General features: G+C 43.3%; 1 protein-coding gene across 2 annotated transcripts in view; it reads right to left on the bottom strand.

Moving 5' to 3' along the window:
* Positions 1–26,843, bottom strand: part of ABL1 (ABL proto-oncogene 1, non-receptor tyrosine kinase) — a 77,798-nt gene extending 50,955 nt beyond the window's left edge. The window contains exons 1-2 of one of the 2 annotated variants that reach the window (XM_017810344.1): positions 26,676–26,843; positions 26,251–26,569 (exon numbers count right to left, since the gene is read on the bottom strand). In XM_017810344.1, coding sequence (XP_017665833.1) covers positions 26,251–26,386 — 136 coding nt within the window. In that variant the 5' untranslated portion in view covers positions 26,387–26,569; positions 26,676–26,843. Of the gene's footprint in view, positions 1–26,250 lie in introns of both variants that reach the window. The other variant, XM_017810343.1, reaches the window with a different exon arrangement.
* Positions 26,844–26,849: the final 6 nt, after the last annotated feature.

Genomic DNA, 26,849 nt, shown 5'->3' with positions numbered 1-26,849 from the left:
TGAATGCAAAGAGAAGATACAATAAAGTGGAATGAAAGGGTTCAACTTGCCATAAACAGAAGGGAAGTGGAAAATAAATAAGTGTGATTTTGGTGGCCAAAATAAATCCCAGAACAGGCAGCCATGATGGTGGTCATTTTCCTCTCCAAATACAAGCCTCAAATGAACAGCCCCATATCGGTCTGTGCCACGTGGAGAAAGCAGCTGTCTGGGCTGTGCAACACACTGCACAAAGGACATGAGAAATGGAGAGCCACGGTTTTCAGTCTCTCCTCACGCCCTGGCAGGCTCTTCTCTCCACAGCAGAAGACATACAGCTTTCCCTCACACCCATTAATTTTTGCCTTTCCACAACGGTTGTACTTGATGATCTCAAAAGGTCTTTTCCAATCTTAATGATTCTGTGATTCTGTGAAGATATTTTCTGTGGTTAGTCCAGCATGATATATGCTGGTCTGGCCAGCTTTTACTGGGCAGGAAGGTTGAAAGATAAGCTTCCCCTGCTTCTCCCTCTATTCCTGGGTTAAATTTGGCTGCAAGTTATTAGGCACAGACCAGCCACCACACAGATACCACCCAGGAAACCTGCCTGAAACCTATTTTCTTCACTTGAAAAAAAGGCCAGCTAGCAGATTCACTACCTAGAATTTCACTGAAATTTTATGATTTCAGAGAATATTCTGAGTTGAAAGGGACCCACGAGGATCATCAAGTGAATGTCCCATACAGGGATCAAACAGGAATCAACCCCACAACCTTGGTGTTATTAGCACCATACTCTAACCAACTGAGCTAATCTCAGGGTCATAATAAATTAGCAAATAAATACATAAATCAACAAATAAATAAAATAAATTAGCAAAAACCTCTCCAGCACCTGGATTGTGCCTTTCCATGCATCCATGGAAAGATGAGCAGCATGGCCTGAACAGCCTTCAGGAAGCTGCTGACCAGGTGTGAACGTGTGGATATGTGTCACCCCTGAGACACACTCCAGGAATGGAAACCCATCATTTACTGTCTGTGACTGCTCCACAAAAAAGTCCTGGCAGCACATTACATTCCAGGGAGTGATTTAATGGGAACTGATAACATGGCATCTACAGCAAACTGGCATCAAAGAGCTTGGATCCCTACACCCCTACTTCACAGGCAAATACATCCTTGTACACCAGTCCTTCCTTACTCTGGAGATTCGCTGTGGAGGAGCACACACTGGTCAGTTGAGTTCAAACCCTCACTTCAGTGGTGATGGTTTTATTTTAAAAGACTGTCACCAAGTGGCAGAGCTCTGAACCGCTGCACAGGGGTCAGCAGAGCTACAAACACACCATCAGCTGGAGTGAGACGACCAAAAATCCACCACCCCGAGACATCTCAGCACAGGGATGGGAAGCGTCGGGACAGATCGTGCAACGAAACCAAAATAAGCCATGAAAAAAAAAACTGTCGCAGAAGGAAACTTCAAATACTGTGAGGTTTGTTCTTTCAGTATAAAAATGGATAAATTCAGTTTCTGATCCTTTCCTTTGAAGCACAAAAATCACTGACAACAGAGCCTGACGACACTGTTTCTTGTGAAACAGCCACCTTGGGGGCTACAAAACAAAAAGAAGGAAAGACACAGCCTCCCACTTTAATCTACAGCTTGAGTCAAAATGCAGTGGTTTATACCTGACATGAAGTGATGTAAGTTATGTTTAACTGTTATACTTAATGTTTTCCCAAAGCACTAAAAAAAGGCAATTTTTAAGAGTGCATACATCTACGCAAAGCAGGCATTTGAGGATTCATCTATTAATCAACCTGGAGCCTGGCTGGTGAAGCTGTTAGCAAATGGCACTACCATTGTGCCCACGGGGATGGGAGGCTCCTCAGCTGCATCAGGCACATCATGATCCATGTAGGAAGTTCAGGATCCATTTGTTTCATCCCATACCTGTGAGCTGTCATCTGCACTACAACAGCAGCCAGGCTGTGCTTTTTGTCATCCCTCCAAGCAAAACACCGTAGTTTCTCTTTTAAATGGCTCATAATCTTAATTCATTTGAAATTGCTGATTTTTCTACGTGTAACTGAAGGTGAGTAAGGACAGGGAAGGGCATTGCTAGGAATCATCAAAATTTACATCAGCAACAACCAATCTTTGTGGGTCACTGCTGGATATAGACTATATCCAGAGAGCAGAGACCATCAGAGCACACTGATGGAGCACGTGGTACCCAAGCAGTCTCTTGACAACTGGCTGTCAGTGCTTTAGAAAGAGCTTTGATGCACCATCATTAAAGCTACATCAGCTCTCTGGGTCTAAACTTAAGGCAGAAGAAGCCTGGAGTTAATTTAGGCTACCTGTGCCTGCTTTCCAGTTAGAAACTTGCCTTCTAATTTATTTGGGGAATAAAGTGAGTTTACATGGAACTTTCTTTGCACTCTCTATTCATTACCCAGAAACCCACAGCAGTGTTAAAGATCTGGGAAGATTTTCAGGAGTAAATTGGAGGTGGTAATTTTCTTGCAAGCCTCCTGGTGCCTAGCTGGTGTTTATTTAGGCCCGCTATAGGGTTTTCTCTTCAATCAGCAAAGTTTCTCATCTCTGACAAGTTACAGAAGTTTGACAGATTTCCATCTTCTGTTCCAGGCTGGCAGGCCCAGCTGCAAGGGGCCTGGATTCACTTGGAGGAGAGGGACACAGCCACCCACAAAGGATTTGCACTGAACAGTACAAAGAGAAGACGGTGCCACATTTCTTCTGCAACTGCCAGTCTAGTTAAAAACAGCATCACTTGAGAAAGAGGAAAACATCAAATCTGCAAACTGGAGTCTCTACACTTCTGCTGTAGCTGCACAGCACAGTTTGAAAAACACAATCTGCTAAGCTGAAGGATATTAACCTTTCAGAGCACCAACACACCCTCATCCCAGCCCAAAAGGACCGAAAACAGGTCGATTTAGCTGCCCCTTGGCTGCTTCCAGCACTCGAGTTACCCGGCACAGCCACAGGGAATGCACCCATGGAACCCACACTCCAGGGCACCGACGCAGACGGGGTCATCTACAGATCCAGGAGCTTGTGTGCCAAGAACTTCGACTCATCCCACACAGCCCACAAAACAATGAGACACCAATAATTCCACTTACTAATTGCTCTACTCTAGATTGCAATAATGATTCAAAAGAAACAGCCGCCAGCCACTCCCTGAAATAACCCATCATTTCCACCATCCTCCTTGTCTCTCTCAAAAAAAATAAATCCTTCTGCCATAGCAAACTGATCTGGAAGCTTTACAGCTCCTGGAGGAAATCTTGCATCACGCCTAGAGACCTTTAGAAAAGCACTGGCAGCAAAATAAATTATTTACAGCACTATTTCTGACAATACAATCTTCATAAATGATACAAGATTGAAGGGTTTAAAAATAAGTGCGTGTGGCATGGGGCCCGAGCATGTGTCTAATAGAAATATTGATTAACTCCGTTTCTACAGACTCTGTAAACAGTCTGATGAAAACGGAAACTGCAAGTAGATTTTTTCCCTTTACTGTAAAGGACAAAGCAATCACTTCACCTGCTCAAACTAAGCCAAATCAAAGCGTTTTTAGATACTTACAAAATTATTTTCTCTTTAAAGCAATCCAATCTACATGTTGTTTACCTGATTCTAATTCACGACTTACTTCCATTTCCCCAGAATAACTCAGTCAGTCGAGGCTTCTGGCTTCCAGCAAGGTTCCTGCTGTTTACTTAGGTTTTCCAGCTGGGTTGAATGATATGCAAAGAGGTCTGAGGACTTGCTGGAGGTCATAGGGAGAGGAAAGTCAGTTGGCTCCGCCGGCATAATAGCCTTGCACTTTTACAGCTCCCAGGACTTTGCTCTAAGCACCAGGCTAACCTTCTCATCAAAAGATACTAAATCTGTTCTCAACATTTCAAACATTCCCCGGTTCTTAGGAATAAGGCACTTTCCTCCACAAAGAGGTTGAATCGACCCTTTGCTAAAGGGCACGATGAAAATCTGAAGGCACTGTGAGTGCACATGCTCACAATTAGAAAATTCAGTGGAAACTGCTAACGTGCAGTTTTCCATTTTCAACGGGAGAATTTCAAACGCATTTAGGTGTGCAGTTTAAAAGAAAGGACACTTCAGGGGATGTTTAAATAGAGCCTGCCTAAATATTTTGTTTAAGGGAACTATTTTCCTTTTGGCTGGAAGTTATAGGGCAAAACATCCTGGGCAATCCAATGGCCATCAACCTTCAATTCGTCCCAGTCTGGAATACCCACATGGCCAAGGACAATCCATTGCACCTCCCAATGCCTCGGTTCCTGCAGAGCTACCTGGAAGGTAGGGAGTTCTCTCTCAGGTTTTCCCACCCCTACAATCCCACAGGGCTCGGGAGCATATTTTTTGGATCGGCTGCAGGACTTTTGATTTGTGATGTTTGGCGGTGTTCTCCCAGAGCAGCACCAGGGACATGTACTGCTGGAAGAGCGATTTACCTCCCCTGTGCCACTGCAAATGTGCTTCACATAAACAAGCCCCCCTGAAACTCTGACATGACAAAAGCAAGGGCTGTAAACTTCTATTTGAACACAGCCTTGACACTAAGAGAGATTAACAATGATATTTTGGAGAAAAAGCATTTTTGCTAGTAATTCAACACCCACTCCCATCCATCGGGGCAGCAGCATTACCATCCATCCTCCAAGAACTGCAGGGCCCTCCAGCAAACCACTTTTCTATTTCATTGCTTCACCCCAACAGGCCTCCTGCCCTTCAGCTTTTATATTTTTGTCATCTAAAAACCACTCATTTTCACTTCCAAGCACTTCAAATTCATGCCCAGATGTTCCTCAGCTCCTGTTCTCTTCCATCCCAGAATAATTCAGGCAATTGTACTTCTGAGATCCGATCTGCCATCTCAGCCCTTCTAATGCCCTTTGGCTCCAGTGTGGCTCCTCAGCCCTTTCTTTTGCTCCTCCACTGCACCAATATTGCATCAGCTCCCATTTCTCAATTTTGTATTCTTCCAACTTTCTTCTTCTTTTCAACCTTCACAGTTTATTCTCTTTATTTTCTCCCAGTGTTACTCACTCTATCCTCCTAATGGACATCTCCAATTAAACCTTAATTATATCTCATACCAGCAGCTGTTCTCAGGCTGATGAGCACACTCTAGAAGAAAACCCAAGGCAAAAGGTCTTGCCTGTTAGATACTTTGCTGTAATTCAAAGGTCACATGTACAGACACAGAACCCAATAATTTACACTTACTCCAGCATCACAGATTTTTCTTTCTGTTTAAATTACTTCATAAGATGTTACCCTGCCCTTAACAAGGTTAAGTATCTTCACATGGTGAGGTTGCACATGTCCAGAGCTTGGTAAGCTGTGTTGCTGGGACAGGAGTGCTGGCTGGCTGGTTTGGTACATCAGTCACAGGATGAGAGTCTTTTCTACACGACAGCCCCTCCTGTCACAGCATTTCTGCTGTGCCATGGTGGGCTCAGACCCTGAGCTGGGTCTGGGGTTACCACGGTTCTCCAGCCTGATCATGAACCAGCCAGGACAGGGGGTGGGGATGGAGAGGCCAAGTTATGCCAGGAATGAGGCTGGGGAATGCAGCAGAGGTCACATTGCAGCGCGGGTACCCGACACATGCCGCTCGTTCCAGCCCGCAGCCTGCTGAAACTCCTGGATGGAGGGCTCCTCCAAAGCCTGGGAAACTAGCAGTGGGCGATGACCTGCACCCACTGGAGCTTCATCCTGCTTAGCATATGCCAAACACAATAAGATGCATTAAGTCAAGTCTCTGCTCTACCCAGCGCATGACGTGATTGGCAGAAGAACCTTTTTTCCCCCTCTAATTCTGCTGATAGTATGTAATTCTGTTCATCCCTTTAGCCTTAGCCAAATATTTATGTCAAGCTGGGAAAAAAATGCCAGGCACAGAGCTGGGGGTGTAGGGAAAGCAATCTAGAAAAGGCTTATAAACCAATTTCAGCACATAAAGCACTTTACTTCTGCACAGTCATACTCAGATTAACAATCAGGTCGCTATGCTGGCCATTCCTTTCCTTAATTAACCTTCAACAGGTAAACAGCCCAAGACCACACTATTAGACAATCAATAAACATAGGTGCTAATTCCATACCCACAACACAAATATTTCACTGGGTGAGGAAAAAAACCCTAATGATGACACTCAGTTAAGAACAATTCAGCACTCCTGAACTGCATTTGATTCTTCAGTCACACTGCTGCTCCCAAGGCAGGGATATAACATGTGCATCACTTCTACCACTTGCCCAGTTCTGGTTGAATGGGAAAATTCATTATTCATTTAATTTTAAGTAACAGCCAAAGGGGCCCAATCATCAGGATAGTGCCCCAGTGCTGTGCCAATGCAGATGAGGAACAGCTTCTCTCTGATGCAGAGGGCTCAGTGCTGTGGCTCCTGGGTTAAGAATATGCCATCATTTTCTTAAGAGATTCAAAAGCAGAAACAAAGCCATAAATTATTTTCTAATTGCTTAGCAGTGAACAAAGGCAAAAAGGACCTGCTGCGTCGCAGCTCTCCCAAAGGCACATGTGAATAAACAGGACTGCTAGGAGCCTAACAGGCTGACAACCCATCCCAGGGAACACAAAGAGGAATGTTTGCCTAAACACTGCCTTTCAGCAAGACTGTAATCAGAGAAAAAAAAACATGTATGATAAGAAAGATTCCTGGTGGTTCTGGCGCAGCGATTATTTTCTACGTAATTGGGAAAGTTTGGAAACACTGACTACGCTGTTCTGATGGCATGCTCTCAAAAAACACCAAAAACCCAAATGCTGTAGTTCAAACAGCAAACAAGGCCCCAAACCAGTTACTAAACCAAAGCACTACGGATCCACAGGGAAAAAAAAAAGACAACACAGACACAGAGTTCTTCCCATTTTCTGCGCTATGAATGAAGAGGTAATGGAAGTCTGTACAGATATCTGGTATTAGCCTGTCCACAGGACTGGGGTATAACTATTACAAGTTGAAATAATCAACTTGCTTTTACTTAGGAGTCAGACAAAAGAGCAGAGAGGGGAGCTCCAGCTGCACATCTCAGCAGGGACGGGACAGGGCAACGTGACACCGTCAGGTATTGTATCCTGAACATTGGCCCTCCTGAGAGGAGCACTCAGGAGGTCCCTATTTGATGACTTTGAAAGTGATCCATGAGCTGTACTAGGTCTGCAGGAAATCAGGCCAGCTTGCATTTTCTGAAGGGACTAGAGATTAAACAAAGGGGCAGAAAGATCATGGAAGTAGGAAAAAAAAAATCATGAACGGCGATAATACCAGTAAAAACAAGTGAGTAATAGAACAAGAGGAAAATAAACTGGCCTTTTCCTTCCTAGAGAAGCAGGGAGATCTTGCTTAAAAGCTTCCTAGAATGAGTGCCATTTCAAAATCCTACCAAAAGACAGCATATGCTGAGCAAACAATGTTCTGCTCACGAGAAGATGAGTCCAATAAAAATTGCTCCTGGAAACCCACGGAGCACAGGGCACTCCTGTACTGTCCATTGGCTCTCCCTAGGGACAGCTCCTGCATGGAAGGGATTTACCTTGGTACAACTTACCTGTGCAAGGGAAAGGCAGCACAGCCTACACAGTTTGGGGTTAAATACAAGTTAATACAGTTTACCTGAACCAGGCCAGAGGCAGCTGTGGAATATGATGAGTTTGTGATGGAAAGAAATGCACGGCCTGAACTTCTAAGCCACAAAACTGAGCTAAGCCAACAGTTCATTAGTTACTTTTTCTAAAACTGGGAAGGGGAGGAGTATCTATTGAAATATGAGCTAGATCACTCAGCAGGTATTTCTGAGATGAATAGGAATAAAACACCCTGCAAGGCATTATTAACGTTTATTATTTGGGTCTGTTGCAACACAATTTATCACCAGTTATCTTCAGCAGGCTCAACACCCAAGCCTAGATTAACCTGGAGTTTTACAGACAACAAAAAACATGGGTGCACAGCCTGGAGGGGATGTCCCTGGGCCGAGCTGTGCCATTGCTCCAGCAATCCAAGTCTGCAGGCTGGCACACCACTGATTTACACCCACAAAGCCCCCAAAATGCCTCCACACACAGGAGTGTATTAGTGAAAGGAGAAGTAATGCATAACCCCTTTCATCAGTCATGTTGACAAATCAGAAATAACTCAAGATATCTTAATTACAAAGCCTGAAAATCACTTTCATGGCTCACCGGGAGTCGTGGGGAGGGAATCAATCCTTCAAGGGAAAGGAATGAGCTGCTTCAGGTTCTTAGGGATGGTAAAGGGGCTGCAGCTTCTGGTTTTAAGTTGATAAAAACATTTTAATTAATTATTCTTAAGAATAAGTGGTTTTTCTACAATGTTATTTTATTTTCAGGATGCCCGTTATCCCATAACAACCCAAATAAAAAGATTATGCTGAATTTCCCTACTAGCACCCACAACCCCTCAAACAGACATCCCAAACCCATATAACCTGAGTTATTAAATCAACAGTCACGGCACATTTAAGAGCTCCTTGCATAAAAGCCCTATTGAAGGCCGTTCTGTGGGGGGACCCTGCATGTTGACCCCGGGCAGACGTGGCTTCGTTGGCCTGAAATGGAGAGGTCTGGCACAAAAAGGTGTTTTGTCCAGGAGGCAGAGAAACACAACACCCCCCCCTTCAACACACATCTCCCACAAACAGCCCTACATCAATCAGCTCTGCAACATCAGTGCTTTAAGGCATTCACAGAGTGAAACAGCAGTAGGAAAGCCTGCTCAAGCCTCCCCAGAGCAAGCAGGGATTCCACCAGCTGCCCAGGAAAGACCTAAAAAAAAAGCTGTAAAAGCAATCTCAGCTTCAATCAGGGAGGCTGCTCCTCTCTATCTCTCTAATTGAGCAGGAGAGCAAGCCATGGGGACAGCAGAGGAAACCTGCTCTGCTTCTCTCCCGGAGGAACATAATGACATGATGGCAGAGCGTTTCCATCAGGTCCCCAGACTGCCAGAGCACCATTCATCAGGAGAATGGACCAGGAGAACAATCAGAAATCCATTAGCAAGCTGCCACTTGCCTTTGCAGCTCCCTGAACTCCTGATCAAATGTCAGAGCACTGAATGGCTTCTGTTGCTTCAGAGGATGGAAGGATCAGGAAATTGTTCCATAGTGATAAAGATATTATTACAATTTTAACTTTCCTTAGCATGAGGGCAACCATTTGCTATCAACTCTTTGCTATTAAGCTTCCAGCATAATTAAGATGGAGAGAGAGCTCCTCCAGGACCACCAACTGGCACCACAAGGAAAGTGGTGGGGGAGAAGGAAAAGCTGGAGATGGAAGGAGTGCTGCTGGGTGGTTCTGATCAGTGCTTTTACTGCCTATATTCAGCAGCCAGGGCTCAACTAGGAAATACTGCAAGTTGCAAGAAAATAGCAAAAATTACCAATGCTGCTATTTAGCAGCAGGGGAGTGACCCTATGAGAACATCAGCTCATCGGCAGCATTTCACCTTGTTCTTCTGCAGGCTCAGTCCTGCCCTAAGTAAGATTTCACTGGCCACCTACCACAGCATGAGACAGAGCCAAAACCAATCTGCTCAAAATCTTCCCCAGCTACTTCCCTTAGATGAGAAGTGATCAGGCCGTTTGGAAAGCAATGCAAATAACCAGGTTCATAAATACATTTGTCCATTAAAGACTCCGCACCATCTCTCCCCGATGTTATTTGTGTGTCTGAAAGCTGTTATCTGAGCTATTATCCAGCACAGAGACTAGAAAAAGATACTCTGAGCATATTAGCAGCATATTGAAATGATTTGTGCAGATTCCCCCCATTCAGATGCTGTTGATGCTTGAAATACAAAGAAGAATTTCAAGCAGGAAACTCGCACATGTACTGGAAGTAGGGAAAAAGCAACAATTAAAAAAAAATTAGGAATTCTCCAGCGCAAGTATTTCTAACTGCAGACTGATTCTCATTATCTTTCATCTGCCAAGAAAACAAATTAAAATATCAATCAAATGTAGCGATCCAGGTAAAAGTCTTCAACTGCATCTCTGGTTCAATAACAGCAATTACTGTGTCATCATTCTCAACTCGTTGAGCTCCTCAAATGAGATCAGAAATGACTACTGAAAAAAAAACCCCACAAAATCTCAACATTAATCTGTCATCCACAATACCCGAGTTACATTTGAACGATGACATTTTTGCCTCCAAAACAGGTAAGAGCGAAATGAAATTAAGGTTGTCAGCATTACTGTTATGAAATGTTAGCCATAAAAACTGCCACTCTGGAGTCTACCTTGGGTTTATTTACTAGAATTTTTCTATTTTTTTCAAGTGAAAGTCAGTCTGAAGCTTTGAAGTGTGTGAAAACAACGTGGCAGTATTAAATCCTGGAGGACTAAAGGCTGCTGAGCAAGGCTGAGATGCACTTACTATGACACTGGAAGTCCACCCTGAGTACAGGGTGTGTTTTACACCAGTGTGCTGAGCTATCACGAGTTACACACAGGAGCAGATCACTGAAACAGTAGCTGGTGTCATCCTAAAGCTCTGTTTATTTTCCACTAAGACAAGAGGAAATGCACATCCAGCAAAAGAACGCTTGGATCCACACGAGACTCAAGAGACTTTCCTTCATCTGCAGAGACCAGACCATACACACAAACATTAAAATACTGTCAAATAGTGGAAGGGACTAGAACTAGTGGCAAAACTCTTGATGTAACGTGCAACTCCAGGTCTACCTGTAGGCCTGGGGCTTTACAGGTTGAGAAACTCTTTACAGCAATACCTCCTATATTATCTTTATTTCAGAAAAGCCGTTTTAAGGGTATTTAGACTTCATATGCCAACTGTCAGCTGAGTGTGAATCTTCTTTAAAACCTTAGTTAAGAACCGATGGAGGAGGGGTGATTTCCTTACTGGTACAAGGTCTGTGTTTTCCCCATAGCCCAGCCCGGCAGGGATCAGCCATCACAAGCCTCCAAAGACCGTGGTGTGGCTGATACCAGATGAGATGAGCTACTAGTTATGGCCCAGTTCCCACAGACAGATGTCCCCCCGGCATTCCATGGGCACAGCCATCAGCCTTCCTGACAGCATCAGCAGCTGGGGAAGTGGGCAGGACGGACTAAAATGCTTTTTCTCTCCCTAAAATGCCCAGAATCCTTCCCTCAGGCACCGCAGCCACCATGCTCAGTCACTGCCTGTGGATCTTCTGGCCCGGGGACTCTTCTGCCAGGGGTTTCAGACAGGCACCTTTTGAAGCGCCGTGTCCGTGTAAATAAGTAGTTTTCTTAAGAACGAATTAGCTGAGCATATTCTATGAAGTTATTTCATTTGTTTTCGCTCCTGTTCATTTATTCCAATCTGCTGCACCTTCCCTTGGAGAGGTTATTAAACGCTCTGCTAATGGCCGCCAGCACTCGTTTAATTCTTCCTAATGAATGTATGAGTGAGTAGCGGAAGCTATTATGTAGGGCTTAATAAAGGGCGGGAAGGAATTTCCTAAAATTTATTGCCACAGGCTGCTGCTTGAAGATAAAATAAATGGTAATTGCTTGGAACAGGAAAGAGGAGGATGATAAAATGTCCCTAGACATGAGGTAAAAAAAAAATACCAAGTGCTCTGAACCAAAATCTCAAAGCCCGGAGGATCACGAAGGCAAGATGGCCTCCTCCAGCTTTAGCTTCTGGTAATCCTTAAGACTTTTCCTTTGAATATGGATGCTGACTGAACTCGATCTCAGCTGGAATGATTATTTTATGACACTAGAAAGACAACCATTCATCTGAAAAAATAAAAAAAAAAGGCATTAATTCAGACCACATCTTATGAAAATATTATTTGCTGGAAAGGGACAACATAGAGGAAATGGAAAGACAATGTTTCTGGACTATTGAGTCCAGCAATACAATCTTCCCTAAAGTACAGGCTTTGTGGAATGCAGGAGACACATAACATTTTGCTACAATTATGTTTCTTCTCTCCCATGGCTGTGTTGGTCAGGGCTGATGGAAGAAGGGAAATTGCCGAGAGGTGAACCTGTGTGTTGTTTCTTCGATTTCTGCGACTGTTTGTTAAAAGAGATCAAAATCAGCAGGCTGGATGAGAAAAAGTGTCTGAACTGAACCGAACTGAGTGTCTGTCCTGCTCCAAAGTGCTGCAATCACAGCGTCAGCCTCCCGGCAAGCTCCAGGTCAGGTCTCGACAACTGGCGAGAACAAAGTGGAAATCTAAGCCCCGTCCCCTGTAATTGCAATGCAGGAGAAAAACCACGGGGTTTCAAAACAAAGCTTCTTGTTATAACTCACAACAGCTTCCTGTCCACAGAATCCTTCAGGCTTCGCTCAGACGGGGTGATCCAGTCACACAGATGAGTTTGGCTAAAAACTTTTGATCAGTCCCATCAAGAACGCTGAAAAGCAAGTTTCCCCAGAACAAGTCTGATCTTTTCGTTCCACTAAGCCGTTGTAGGTGATATTTTGCACCTTAGAAACTGCCAAAGTATTCATTAAGATCGGGCTGTTCACGAGTTACACCAACTTGTATGTTTAATAACAGAAGCAGCAACCAGATTGGAACACTTGTGATTAGAGCAAATAGCTCAAGGGTCACAAGCTGTGGTTGGAGAGGAGAGCAGGGATGTCAGGGATGTCTGGATGCCACCTTATCCAAGTGCCACCCACATTTCAAGTCCAGCTGCCCCAAAACAAAAAGGACCCTGCCAATCTCTAGAGCAGCATCTTCCCAAAATGCAGCAGGAAGAAACAACTATGTTGAACTACAGAAAGAAGATGTCAAAATAGCAATTTGAGTGGGCAAGGCAACCATCTCCATTTAAATAAAGGGGCAGAAAGAGAGAAATACTATTTTCAGTAGCAAGCTAATATATCCAAGAGATTAAAAGCTGACCCAAGAAGAAAAACAAGATTAGGTTTGCTCTTTTTTTTGTGCTTAGAGCAGACAAAGCCTCTCTCAGAAAACCACCATTTTTCATGCCAGCTTTGACCATCTTAAAACCAGGGGGAAAAGAGGATAAAATCCAATTTTTCTTTCTTAAATCCTTGGCAGGTCATCTGCAAGAGCAGGCCAACAGCTTTTCAAGCAGGCAATAAGAAATTATTACTTTCTTTTCTAAACAAAGATTTCAGTTGCTTCAGCTCAACAGCAGGATTTTCACAGTCCAGTGGAATACAAAGCAATCACCCGACCTTCAAGAGCATCCAATTTGAAGATGGACAGTTGCTTCTCCAAGAGAAAAAGCAATAATTTGATGGAGAAAAAGAAAAACAACCCAAAAAACCCACCCCAAAATAATCAAAACAAAATAAGCAGCTTTAGCACACACTGCAAGACAAAGGGTGACCAGTTACAAGATGAGTGTGAAATGTCAGGGGATATAGATATATTACACAGACTTGCAGAGGATCAAAAAGGATCAACTTTGGGTGGCTATCAGATAGGCATCTACAAGAGAGTGTTATACACGAGTTTAATCTTCCCCCACCCCAATGAATAAATCAAAGCCAAATCAATGTGCAATGAGCATTCTGTAACAGCACCAAAACCTGTACAAAAGGCAGAGCTTCCAACTTAAACCAGCAAATACAAACTGTCCCATCTCTGAGGACCTTCAAGCACTTCCACCTTTTTCTTAACCCTCTTCCCCTCCTATGAATAAGTCTTGTTACAGATTTCTATGGGTTATAGGGAAAGAAGTTGCAGCTTTATGACGATAAAGAACATAAAGACAAAGGATCTGGTTTTGACTTAGGAACAACCCAAGCAGGTAGTTGTTACCTACCCGTGATGCTCACTGCTGTTCCCGGCTACAAGGAAAAAAACCACAGCATTCCATCTGCCTCGGGATGGGCACATCCCCGGAATCACTCCCTACACAAACCTCAATTGCCCAGCCCGAAAATACATATTTTACTTATCCAAGGGCAATCCTCGCACTGAGGAGAAAAAAAAAATAAAATCTCAATTATACTTTCAACCGTAACACTGATGTCAGGCATAAACAAAAAGCTGCTTTTCTTTCGGTTGTATTTTGCTTGGTTTTGGTGGCACACTGCTACTGTGTGCAAGAGCCAGATGAGGGAGGAAAAGTGTAGGTGGCACAAGGGAAAGCAGGAGCGAAGGTCCCTGTCGAGGTTTATCTGTGGTACACTACATTTCACAAGAACAGGAGCTCTGTCATCCAGGCTGGCTCGTAGCCGCCCCCGCAGCAGGAAGCGGCAGAAGAGCCCCCGAGAAGCCCAGCACATTTCCATCACCCTCCTCCCCCATCCCTGTTATCTGCTTTTACTTGTGCATCTCATAAAACACCCTCAGGCCAACCCCTGGCAAGGCCAGCTCCTCGAGCCAGAGCTTCATAAAACGTTCCAGGTATGATCCCGGGCTAAAAGCAATTCCCTCACCAGAGCCGCAAACCTTGGATGCTCGCACTGACACGTCAGCCTGTGAAATCAAGAGTCAGGGCAGGTGATTTGTACTCCAGAGGAGTCAGAGGTGCTGCATGGCATGAGGAGATGAATTCCAATGTCCCTGGCTCTGGTGGGACTTTGGGCAGGAGTGTATTCACACAGGTCAGCTGGACACTGGCCCCACCACGACACGGTGCCAGGGTGTAGGTGCACCAACAGAACTTCTTAACAGAAGCTCTCCCACAGACCTCCTCCGCCCCCACCTCTTTTTTTGCCTAAAGTATTGCACTCTGAGATTTTATTCTTTTTTAAACACATTTTTGATGGTGAAGGAGGCTCAGGGGAAAGCATCCAACACACTCTAATCCAGTTTGCTGTAGCCTAAAGAAATCCATTTGTTCGGCTTTGCATTCAGCATCATTGTGAGAGTAATTTTTAATAGTACTGCTTATTTAGATCCATTTAATAAATCACAATTTGGTTACAAGCCAGGAATGCACCCTGAAATTACCTTTTCAGGACATGTCCTCTCAAGTAAGACCCTACTCTCCAAAGGAGGCTGCAAAGCTTCCCTGGACTCATCCTTTATGCCTGCTGCACAGATGGATACCTCCACGTGGCTGACCATGGATCCAGCCACAGAAAACACTGCAGTAAGGATAAAGAGAGCTCAAATCCAAGTGTGGTTGTGCAAGATTGTTGTAAAGATGTCTTGGAGTAGAAGACAGCACCTTTACTTGCACGGGGTTAGTATTACTCCTAAAAATTTTAGGAGTTAGTACATTTTTAAAATTCAGCTGCTAGCAATTCCAATTTGAGAATTATAAAAAGTACTATATTAATAATTGAAATGTAAAATGCCTGTCTGATTCACTCCAGCCCTCAGTCCCCCTCCCCAAAGGGCTTGTTAGCCTTAGGGGAGCATTTCACAAGCAACACATCAACTTTCTGAAATACAGCTTGAGCAGATGAAAGCCTCAATAACCACAGAAGAGCCGCCATCCCTCTAATTCTGGAATTTAAAAACTGTGACATCCACAGAGCTATTTAAACTAATTTAAAGGTGGAACGGCCAAAATATTTCAGCCCAACCAAGCACTTCAGCTGCCACACTGTACAGTGATTTCAGATGTGGCTCACCAGCAATCTCCCCACTGCAGCCACAACATCCACCCTTTATCACCCGGCAGACACCGTTCTGACTCACCAGGACCAGGGTGATGAGGCACCCTCAGCACTGGGTGATTCAAGACTATCTGGTGGCCATGAAACGTGTCTCATTCCAGGGGCTCCAGATCATCCCGCTCTGAAGTCCTGCTGAAGCCCACCACTTCCTAATTTGGGAACGCTGCAGATGACAGGGATGTCTGAGCTGGAAGGCATCTGCTCTCTTGGTGTCTGCATCTTTCACCTTGATGTTTTTAATGCCTCTGTGGTTATGCAGGACTAAATGATGTGGACATGGCCAATACAATGCAGTATTCACTTTTCTGGGAAGAAGTAACCTAACTTATCAAGTTAGAACACAAACACCTCACTTGGATTTGTGCTGCTTTATTCCAATGAGTGGAATGCAAATATTTCAACTTAACATTTCACGGTTCTTTGAGCCCTTACCTCATAATAAATGCAGCACTGATCCATTTTCATTTAATGTTCTTCAAATCCTGTATTTTTAACCACAATTACAAAGCCACGCTGCTGCTCAGTGAAGTTCACCATTCCTCTCAGGAGAGGTCGGCTTATCAACACTGCGGCAGGTCTTCAGTGAAATGTCATGCACTGCCTTTGCTTTGCAGAGGCAAAACTGCAGTCACCAAGATGATTATATTAGCATTTGAAGCTAGTATTTGCCTCTAAAAATCCAACCTTTATTATTCTAATTCATCCTTTTGCTTGGCTCAAAATATTACCTACTTAAGAGGGGTTATTTAGCCGTCCCTTTGGCTAACCAGTCACAGCCTGCAGGGTTTGCCCCTCTGCAGACCTGTCACTGCAGCAATTCCAGCATTAACTCCTAGATCATGTCTCCAAGTTGTACTTAACAAGCACAGCAGAACCCACACCACACCTGGTGGAATATCTGTGGTCATACAAAGCCTTGTTGCATCCCCACTCTCCAGCAAGAGCGAGGTAAAAACCACCAGCAATTCTCGCAGTGAGGTCTAAATTAGACTGACGTTTTCCCAACATTTCTTTTTTTTTCCCTAATGACAGGGAATGTGAAAGGTTGAGCAACACTTACACTGTCTTATGTGATCACCTCATAACAATAATTACTACTTAATACCTGAAACATGATAGCACCTTGACATCCAAACCTCTGCGTGGGAGGCACTATTTAGACATAACAGGCAATCTGCAGAGCCCAGAGAAATTGCAGCTTCTGTATGAACATCAACAGTATCAAATGATGGGAAGAGCTTTGTCTTCCCTCCAGTTCATTTCCTGTAAAGGACATCTATTTTCTATTAAATAGCTGCACATTGGGTTAAAAAAAAAAAATGTATATAGCAAACACATTTAGTGCCATCCATCAAGAGTCTTATAAAGAGGGTTTGATTGCAGAAGAATTTTAAATGCAGCTTCTTATCCATCCAGTTAAATATATCCAAGAAGAAATAACAGCTTGGCATTTATTCAAACTATTTCATTAGAGTTTTCCTAAGTTATTTGCAAACATGAGGTGTAGCCAGACAACAACAGCTCTAATAGCTGTTCCAGTCACTCTGGCTAAACTAGGACGTAGCTTTTAAATGAACATTATGTGTTGTCAGACTTATAGAAGAGATGAAAAGAACTTAGAATCAACAAAAAGAATAAAAATAAAAACCCATTCAAGCATACATATTTATAGCTTAAACTATTTTGCTTAGATACACTAAGTCTTCTTCATTATTATAAAATTCTCCCACCCAAAAGAGATTTGAGTTAAATAGAATATTATTAGATTACAGCTTTGCTTTTGTAAGCATTGTTATGACTTCATAACAGTTCAACTCCCCAATTAGTTCTGTGAGAGCAATTCTGACATTCAGATAACACCAACTGTGTAAATAGCTGTAACAGGCTGAATTTGTTTCCAGATACTCCCTGAGCATCTTTGCCAGGAACAGCTCACGTTTACACATGTTGAACACCATGCTACAAGAGGATTTACAGAACCTCTATACCGAGAGGAATTTAATATTAAAAAAAAAAATTATATGTATTTTTAAAAAGTCAGTGCAGCACAACAAAAGTAGTAGGGGAATGAGATCAAATGCAGAAGACAGCAATAAATGAAAGGGAATGTAGCACTGAAAACTATTTGGCTTTTTTTTTAAAACAAAGAATGGTCTGAAATGGAGCTCGAGGAGGAGAGGGAGCAAGATTTTCCCATTAGCAGCGAAAGCAAACATCACCTACCAACCTCTTTTTCATCAGCTCACAAAGATTACAGGTTCTAAAAGTAACTAAAAAGACTCGACAGCCACTGTTTCCAAAATTCACCGTTGTCACTTCTGACCCTTGTTCTTGCCATTCAACTTTTGCTCACTTCCAAGACGCTTCTGACTGCAAGGGCTGTTTTAATCAGTGCAAGTTAGGGAAGTCACAGAAGACATCTGGTGGCCAGTGCCCCAAATGACAACTGCAGTTTCTTTACACCTTTATAATAAACCTTAAATTTTAATTAAGTAAATAATTTCAAACAAACATTTTTAATTAATTAGATAATTTTATTAACCAAAATACAAGCAAAACCAGCTGTGTTTACTGCATAACAGCCTTGTGATAACCTACTGTAGTCAGGCCAGGAACTGAGAAATTGGGAATAACCCTTCACCAGGTATATTAAATGAGGCAGCACCTAAAAAGTAGCCTTTGAATTAACACAAATGACATAGCAAACACTTCCTGAAAGCCCAAAGGATTTCCTATTAAAAGTTTCCATGTCCTTATCCCACTCCCATGAAAAAGCCATCAGTTCCCCCAGGTGTGGATTGGCAGCGGATCAGCTCACTGGGGTCACTGCAAAACCTGACAGAGCTCATCTCTGTGTGTTGGTACATTCTGGATGCACAGAGTAAGTGAAATTCCCTCCTCTACAGTGTCAGCGTGACGGGGAACACACGGAACGTGCCCAGGTCACTCTGCTCTTCCAACAGCAGTGGACATTGCACAGGGAACAAACAACAGGTCAGCAAAGGAGGGACTCCTGTCCTGCAAGCCTTGCTGTCCAAAACCCAGGCTTTTAACAGGCAGCAGAGTATGTAATTCAACATAGTCTTAATCACACATTATTCCCAGTTTCTGAGGCCATCACTCCCTCTTTGATGCAAATGTGGAGTGCAAAGCACAGCAGAGGAAGGTTGAGCCTTTTACTATTTTATGAGCTCTAAGGACAGACTGGACTGAACAACATTTACTGTGGCTCAGACAGCACTTCAAAGGAGGAATCTACAGAGAGGCAGACTGAACACAGCTCAGGCCCTGGGAAGAATCCTGAGCTGATGTGGTAGGAATAAGGTAGGAACTGAAGTCACCCAAAAAGGTAAATGTACCAAAATGCCTTAGAAAAGCGGCACTAATGGTTAAGCAGCTTCTCAAGGCAGGCAACCTGTAGCAATATTGATTCTTTAATAGACACAATGAAACCCAAGTCTTAATGATTAATAATCTGTTGTGAAACTCTATTCATTAGGTAAAAACAGTGCTCAGAGATGACACAACATAAATCAGGCAGTCTCCTCACCCATGAAAGAATGATGAGCTCTCTCACGTCCATGTAAATTAGCAGCAATCACTCTGCAGAAAAGCGAGCTCCTGCTTTTCACAACCCCAACGGTAACAGCAAGGAAGAAATGCTGGGTTAAAAAAAAAAAAACACAACACACAGAAAAACTCCCCTAATTTCAACACTAACTTCAAAAAGTACTTCAGTCAAAAGCTAAAGCAAGCTGGTATTCAGGACACGCTTGCCCTGGCATTACAAAGAGATGTGTGGAAAGGGACTCCTCCCACAGCACAACACACCATTTTAGCAGATTTATATCAGATTTTGCCATGAGGGCGATGAAACTTCCAGCCATTTCACAAAGAGTTATGCTTAATATCTACGTGCAGCACTGGCATCGAACATACAGGTTTAAAGACAGAACAAAGTTAAGAACTAAGCTCTAAGTAAGAATTAATTTAGTTAAGAACTAAGGAAAGACGTTGCCTAAGGCAGCTTTACTCACTAAAATTGAACATTCATTACCTTTTTGTGCAAGAATCCTCCTTAAACTGATAAAACAGACACTCTGGTAAGCAGATTAATAACCTCTACAGCTTGTTTAGATCGATCTTCAATCAACACGGAGCAGGGTAAGAGCCGACTGATAACACAGTCACAAAAGCAAGGCAACCAAGAGTCCCTCTTGCTTCTGCTGCAACTGCTCTGCATGTTCCTACAGCAATGGACTTCTGGGATTCACAACAGACCTTTCATAAGGAGACTTACTACTTCTCACAAGAATGGCACAGCACGGCTGAAATGACAAAAGACTGCTGGGTGAAGACACTGGTGCTCTTTATACAGCTCTCAACAGACACTGCAGATAGAAGGCAGCCCCCTCCCCCTGCCAAAAAAAAAAAAAGAAAAGCAAAGTCCATCTGCAACAATAGCTCCAGAAGGACACTAGTGTTTTAAACACTTCCTTCAGTCTGTGTGAATGCAAATCAGAGCATTTTATGCAGCTGAAAGACGTGGCACCTGTAACACACCAAACGTCCACAGGACCACGGCCATCCAGGTTTTAAACGGTGTGGTGTGGATTGAGTGCTGCAGGAATGTTCTGGGAAATCTGGGGACTCTACAATACTCCAAACAGGGCCCAAGGCTTAAGGCAGGGTGCTTTACTGAACACAGCTGGGATCAGCTGGGTGTTGAGCTGGACTAACTCCTGCAGCCCTGCATCCAGACTGTCTGGTGTCAGCTGACAGCATTCCTTACCTCGCACCTGCAAGACACTGGTTACATCCACACCAGGACTATCAACACTCACCCATTTATTTCTTGTCTGCTTTATCAGAATTCCTATAAGCACAGCTGCAAACACAACACTGTTGTTCCAAGAAGCAACCCAAAAGTATCCCCACCCTTACATGACAGTCAACAGGACAAGATTTTCCAAGGCCATTTTCACCTTTCTGCATCCTCATGATTTGCCACGTGCCACAGAGCCCATCACAGGGCATGAACTCAAGATTCCCAACTCTCAGCAACAGGACTGTGTCAACTCCTCACTTTCAAGCTTAAGATTTAAACTTTTCAATTTCAAATACTGAGAGTTTGATGGCAAATGTTGAAGTGTACTGGAAGAGATGATCTCCTGCAAGCAAAGACTTCTATTCTAATACACAGCAGCTTTCTCTTGCCTCCCTGTCCTGATTTTCTACCATAGCCTTCCTATTAAAATTTGTAAATAAGATTGCAGAACCAGCATAATCTGTTAATGAAACTCTGGCATACAAGAAACCACCACCTATTTGTCATGAAGGAGATGAACTGCTTAAACATGGCAAGTTATCAAAGATTAGTCAGTGCACAAAACAGAACTGCTTTTGCCCAGGAAAGGGATTAGCCTTTCCCCATCATCATCATCATCCACCTCGGTCTGTGGAAAAGCAGTTTAGCAAGTCTTAGGTCTCTTTCCTAACATATTCCAACTTTGGATGAAGTTTTGTGGAGGAGCTTCTTAGCAAAACCTACTGGTATTTGATAACTGCAGCAGGAAAAAATACAGGAAGAGCTTTTTTATGATGAAAAGGGATATAGTCAGAAGCAGTAAACAAATCTGCATTTGGCATGCAGCAGATGTGAGCATTAACCAGGCTAATACTGAGGCACAGCAAAGTTGGATACATGAGCAGTGATCTCAAAAGCTGGGGATAAATCTCTCCTAATAGAGATGGAAATTAAAGTTTGGGAGCTGCCAAATCTCCAACGTAACAACGAAGAAAGTTTTGTCAGTTCAGAACACAGACCTGAGACACTGAAGGCAGGCTCTAAATAATGGATTCCTATTAGGCTGATGCTAATGGTCCAATTTCAGGTGAATGGTCTAAAACAGAATCAGGAGTAGTAAAACAGTTTCTTTCAAGTCTCAGGTTTTGCAGCTGGTGAAGCACAGAGTGTAAAAATGCCCTGAGGAACAATGGAAAGAGATAAATGCAGAGTTTATAAGTACATGGGTTTGAAGAGACAGTTCTGGTATGGAAGGAATCTCAATTAAATCATTTCCATGTATGGGCAATTGACCATCTAATAAATGGATATTGCTTATAAAGAAGACATATTGAGCTCACCTGTAGGATAAAAGATAATGAGTACAAAAATCAGACCTTGAAGATCATTTCATTCCATCCCCCTGCCATGGGCAGGGACACCTTCCACTAGACCAGGTTGCTCCAAGCCCTGTCCAACCTGGCCTTGGAGCGATGGGGCAGCCACAGCTTCTCTGGGCAACCTGTGCCAGGGCCTCTTCCACAGGGAAGATTTTCTTCTGAAAACCTAATCTATATTTACCCTCTTTCAGTTTGATCCCATTCCCCCTTGCCCTATCACTCCGTGCCCTTATCCAAAGTCCTTGTCCTGCTTTCTTGGAGCCCCTTTAGACACTGGAATGGGCTGTAAGGTCTCCCCAAAGCCTTCTCTGAGCCGAACACCCCCAGTTCTCCCATCCTGTCTCCACAGTAGAGGGGCTCCAGCCCTCTGAGCATCTGCATGGCCTCCTCTGGACTCACTCCAACAGTTCCATGTCCTTCCTGTGCTGGAGCCCCCAGAGCTTGAGGCACAACTGCAGGTGGGGTCTCACCACAGTGGAAAAGAGGGGGAAAATTCCTTCCCTCACCCTGCTGCCCACCCTGCTGGGGATGAGCCCAGGTTATGATGTAATTTACTCATTTTCACAATTCAAATAGTTGAAACAGGGAATTTAACAGCATTAAAAAAAGATAGATTATTAAACCTAGAGACACTTAAAAATTAATTTTTAATCAATAATGTAGGAAAAGATACTTTTAATTGTTGGGGTTTTTCCTCATAGTGAATCGCATAGGGCACATCTCCAACTGGCAGCTGTGGCAATCTGATGCTATGGATCCATTTTGCACAATTACTTCCTAATTAAAGCAGTAAAACTTTCATCACCCTTGTAAGAAAAAAAGTTCAGATCTAATATGGCAGAGATTGTAGTTGGCTGACTTCAGCTATATTCAGCATTAAAGACATAAGAAAAAGGATCCAGTTCTGCTGTTAATCTCCCTTTACAGTGAGGTAAACAGCTCATTTGATCTTCCCTATCAATTACCTGCTGGAAGAGAAACTCTAAGACCACATTTTATCATTATGAAAGACTAAGAAAAGAACATTCTTGTGTGACTGCTTTATCAATCTCTTCTTCACCTCAGCACCATGTGTCTAACGATTAACATTCATTTTTTAAGCCTTCGAGTGCTGCTTTTGCTTGGAGATGCTGTTCTACCAAGATGCTTCAGGGAATCTGCTCATCATTCGGCACAGCAACACCTCTCCAAGACAGTTAGAGAAGGTGTGGTGTCTGCTGATCACTCCAGTTAACTCCTGCGAACTCCAGGATCAGAGTTGAGCCCTCTGGGAATACACCTTTCTTTTCAGAGGTTTGAGTTTTGCTGAGATTGATGTTCTGGAAAGGCACAAGATACACTAGTGTGCAAACTTCAAAATGCACTGACAGTGTCTTTCCCATTAACTGTCTACTGACCACACCTTTTCTCTCAGCTGGATATTCCTAAAAGCAGTAACTTCAGACTCGTTTCTTGCCAAGAAAACCACGGGGGAAGAGGCAAACTTTGCCTTTATAATTCCTCTCAAATTCAAGCTTGCAAGCAAACTATGAGCTGAAGTAATCTGCATCAGGATGAAATCTGAAACATCCCATCAAGGGCTAACTCTGCTGCCCAGGGTAACGACACCAGCGTGAACTCCAGCTTGTAAAACAGCCTTCGTGGGGAAACTAACAGTACAAAGAGAGAAGCCCAACACTTGCCCATAGATTACTTTTTTCCCCTTAAGGCCCTCCACAATTGTCAACTCATGACAAAATTTAGAGCCTTTCTCCATTATTCTCACACAACATTTGAGCAGCAGCAGAGCTCATTTCTGGCCAGTTGCCTCCTTGCTTTTCAGAAGCCTCTTGATGTGTTGCTTCGAGTGCTACGGAGAGTGCAACGACCGAGAAATGAAAGTTATTTTGCCTTACACTGTTAGCATTTGATAATTTTCACTAGCCCTTTCTGCTAAGATTTCATACCACTGAAGCAATTCGGATCTTCAGTGGTCTGAAAACCACTCTTAAGTGCCTGCTGAAGGAGCCTTGGTAGAACTTTGCAGGTAGCACTCCCACCAAAACAGGGCCATGAAAGAGCTTTATGAAAACACAACCCTAAGAGGAAAGAGCCCTGCTACCAACAACTCCACTTTTTTGGGTTTTTTTACCATACAAGAACTTCAAACAAGTACCTTAAAGAGTTCACCTGTCTCTAGGGGGTTAAGTTGCCCACCATGGAATTTCTCCTTAAGTATTTCTTACTCAAGAAAAGCCAGAAACGTGATTTTCCTGGGACAGACTAGTTCCCACAGTGTGATAGAGAAACCAGATACAGTGTTTGGTATTTGGAAGAAACTCTGTAATGACAGTACTGAAAGGCAAACATGCAAACATTTAAGCCCTGAAAAAACACCCATCTGTTTTTATGAACTACAGCCCATGGCACAATCCCTGAATAGGGCTGAAAGCATTAAATACTGTTCTGTCCATTAATTATAAACTGTGCCAAGCTACATATTTCAAAGACAAATTATCAAGATGAAAATTGAAAAGAGCTTTCTAAAATGCAGTTTGTTCCCTCTGTATTTGTCCAGATATTTCAAGATAGCATCTTTCAGGACAGGAGCAGCCCAAACTCAAACAGAGCTGAATAAACAACGGTGGTACTGCCTTCTACTGCCAGGAGCTGGAAGAACCATTTCATCCACTCAGAGGAAGAAACTTTTCCTCATGTGGATAAGTGAGGGTGATCTTTTGCAGTTCTCTTAACAGATGTCCTTGCCCTGATGTCCTCTTTCAAGTTTATTCTTCTCTAAATCAAGACACCGAGGTCTCTCATGAACATATGGCGTGTAGACATTAGAGATGCCATTTTTCCTTGCGAATATGCTGGGATCTGCTGACCTCAGGTCACACTGGCAAGAAGTTACCATCTGTCTATTCCTGTTGGATGATCAAAAAGGAGCATTTCTGGCTCTTCTGCTACAGCAAAACACCAAAGGTAGTTAGAATATTGTACTGCTTGGAGTTAGTGCTCTGGCTGTATCTCATCTGACCTTGAAACTCTGTCCAAAGTAGTAAAAGCAGGAACCAAACTGGGGGTGGAGGAGGAGAGGGTATATCACAGGACTGAGAGCATGGAAAAATCCAGCAGCAGAGGGATCATCAAAGGGCCAAAGTAGCCCTTACACTCTCTAACCTTCCCTTAATTCCCTTCAGTGCACAAACACGGCATGGGAAATGAAAAGAAACAACACTGAAGTAACTCAAACCAGTGTTTCAGCACAGCAGCACACACATGGGATCCCCGTGTGTGCCTTCGCTGAACACTGCAAAGGATTTCTTGGGCCCTTCTAGAAACATACACACAATGAGAGAAAGTTTGAAAGCAAAGCCCAGCTAAAAAATAAAAACAAAACAAAACTTTTCCACTAACTAGGTCAAACACGGCAAATATTTCAGGTTTTAGTTACATGAAGATTACAGATGTAGTTTTGTTTTGCTCACAGGTAAACTTCCTCTGCGGGACAAAACTGTTGCAGAAGCCTTGTCAAAATCCCATTCTCCAGCCAAAGACAGCAGCCAGAAGTGTGTCATCTCACATTAGAATTAAAAAAGTGTTGTGCAAAAGCAAGGATTACTCCAAAAAGTTTCAGTGAAACAATGCATTTCTGCTCCCTGTTTCTGTAGAGATGCCTTCAGCTTACAATTTTCTTTGGCCTTCTTTTTTAAGGAAAAAAACCAACATTTGAAGCAGTCACTAAACCTACCTCTGAGTCCTACTGAGCTTTTCAACTGGCTTCTTTCCTGAGATTCTCAAGTCCCCTCTCACTTTGCAGAAGACCAGCAAGTGACAGGGTTGCTGTACCCCAAACTTGGCCCCATTTGGCCTCTAGCACTTCAATCCATCACAGCACAAGATGAAGGTTTAAGCAGTTCGAGAAACCACTAAACAGAAGTGCTGCAAATGCACTAAGCAAATTAACAAGAGAAAATTCACAAACTTTCCAAAATAAGGTGGGTTTTTTTCCAAGTAGCAGAGTCCCTTTTGTAAAGATAATTAAAGAACACTTGTCACTGACCACAGCATCACCATCAGCTCTGGTTAGTGGCTCAATACTGCGACCCAAACAATTCAAAAAGTATCAAACAAACATTTTCCCAAACTGCACACCAGAAGGCAGAAATGAGAAACTTGTACAATGTTAAAGTTACTTCCTTGTATTTCACCTTTAGCTGTACAACCTCTCCTCAGATTTCAGGCAATCTGACTCAAGTATTTTCTTAATAAACAATCACAGAAGATCTGCATTTAGCAGCAAGGGAGAGAAAACAAGACTTCCATAGAGTACATGTCTGTATCTGCCCCGTGCCCTTGAATAAATCCATATTGTACCTAGCTCAGCAAACCAAAATTAAAGCAAATACCAGTAGAAAGCTCTCACCATGTTCGACGAAGACGTTACAGTGTGGGCCCCCATGCCTCGATGACTCCTTCTTCCCTGCTCCTTTGATAAAGTGCAGGGCAGGCAGACTCGGCCTCCTTTGGTCCCCAAGAACTTTTCCAGGCTGCTGCCCCATAAAGTAACTATGGGCAGCCTTTCCCAGGGCGAGAAGTTTTTCGAAGAAGTCCGTGATCCCTGATCTTCCAGGCTGGGAAGGAGCTTTTGAGGGAGAACGTGTTTAGGTGGGTGCGTTGGCTGCACTCACGGTGGGATAAAAGTCACTTGAGGCGAAGAATTAAGACAGATTCCTCCAATGCTCCTGAAGAAAGCAACAAGGCTCCTTAGGTGACTTTACGCAAAAAAAAAAATAAAAATAAAAATAAACAAGTAAAAGTTCCGACCGCTCAGCAACGACCAAGCGTTACCAAAGTTCAGGTTGCCATATGTAGCGTGTCCTCCGCCAGGTAAAAAAAGGCGAATTAGCTCATCTCACAAGCAAGAAACCACACACAGGCTCACCCAGGGCAGGAAACAGCCATTCCCACCGCAACCAGTGTCAAGGTTTCCTCTTTTTTTTTTTTTTTTTCCTCCTCCTTTTC

The sequence above is a fragment of the Lepidothrix coronata genome, unplaced genomic scaffold (assembly GCF_001604755.1).
Source record: "Lepidothrix coronata isolate B3197 unplaced genomic scaffold, Lepidothrix_coronata-1.0 Scaffold28, whole genome shotgun sequence".
In the NCBI taxonomy this organism is placed as follows: Eukaryota; Metazoa; Chordata; class Aves; order Passeriformes; family Pipridae; genus Lepidothrix; species Lepidothrix coronata.
This window is presented reverse-complemented; position numbering and strand designations above follow the sequence as displayed.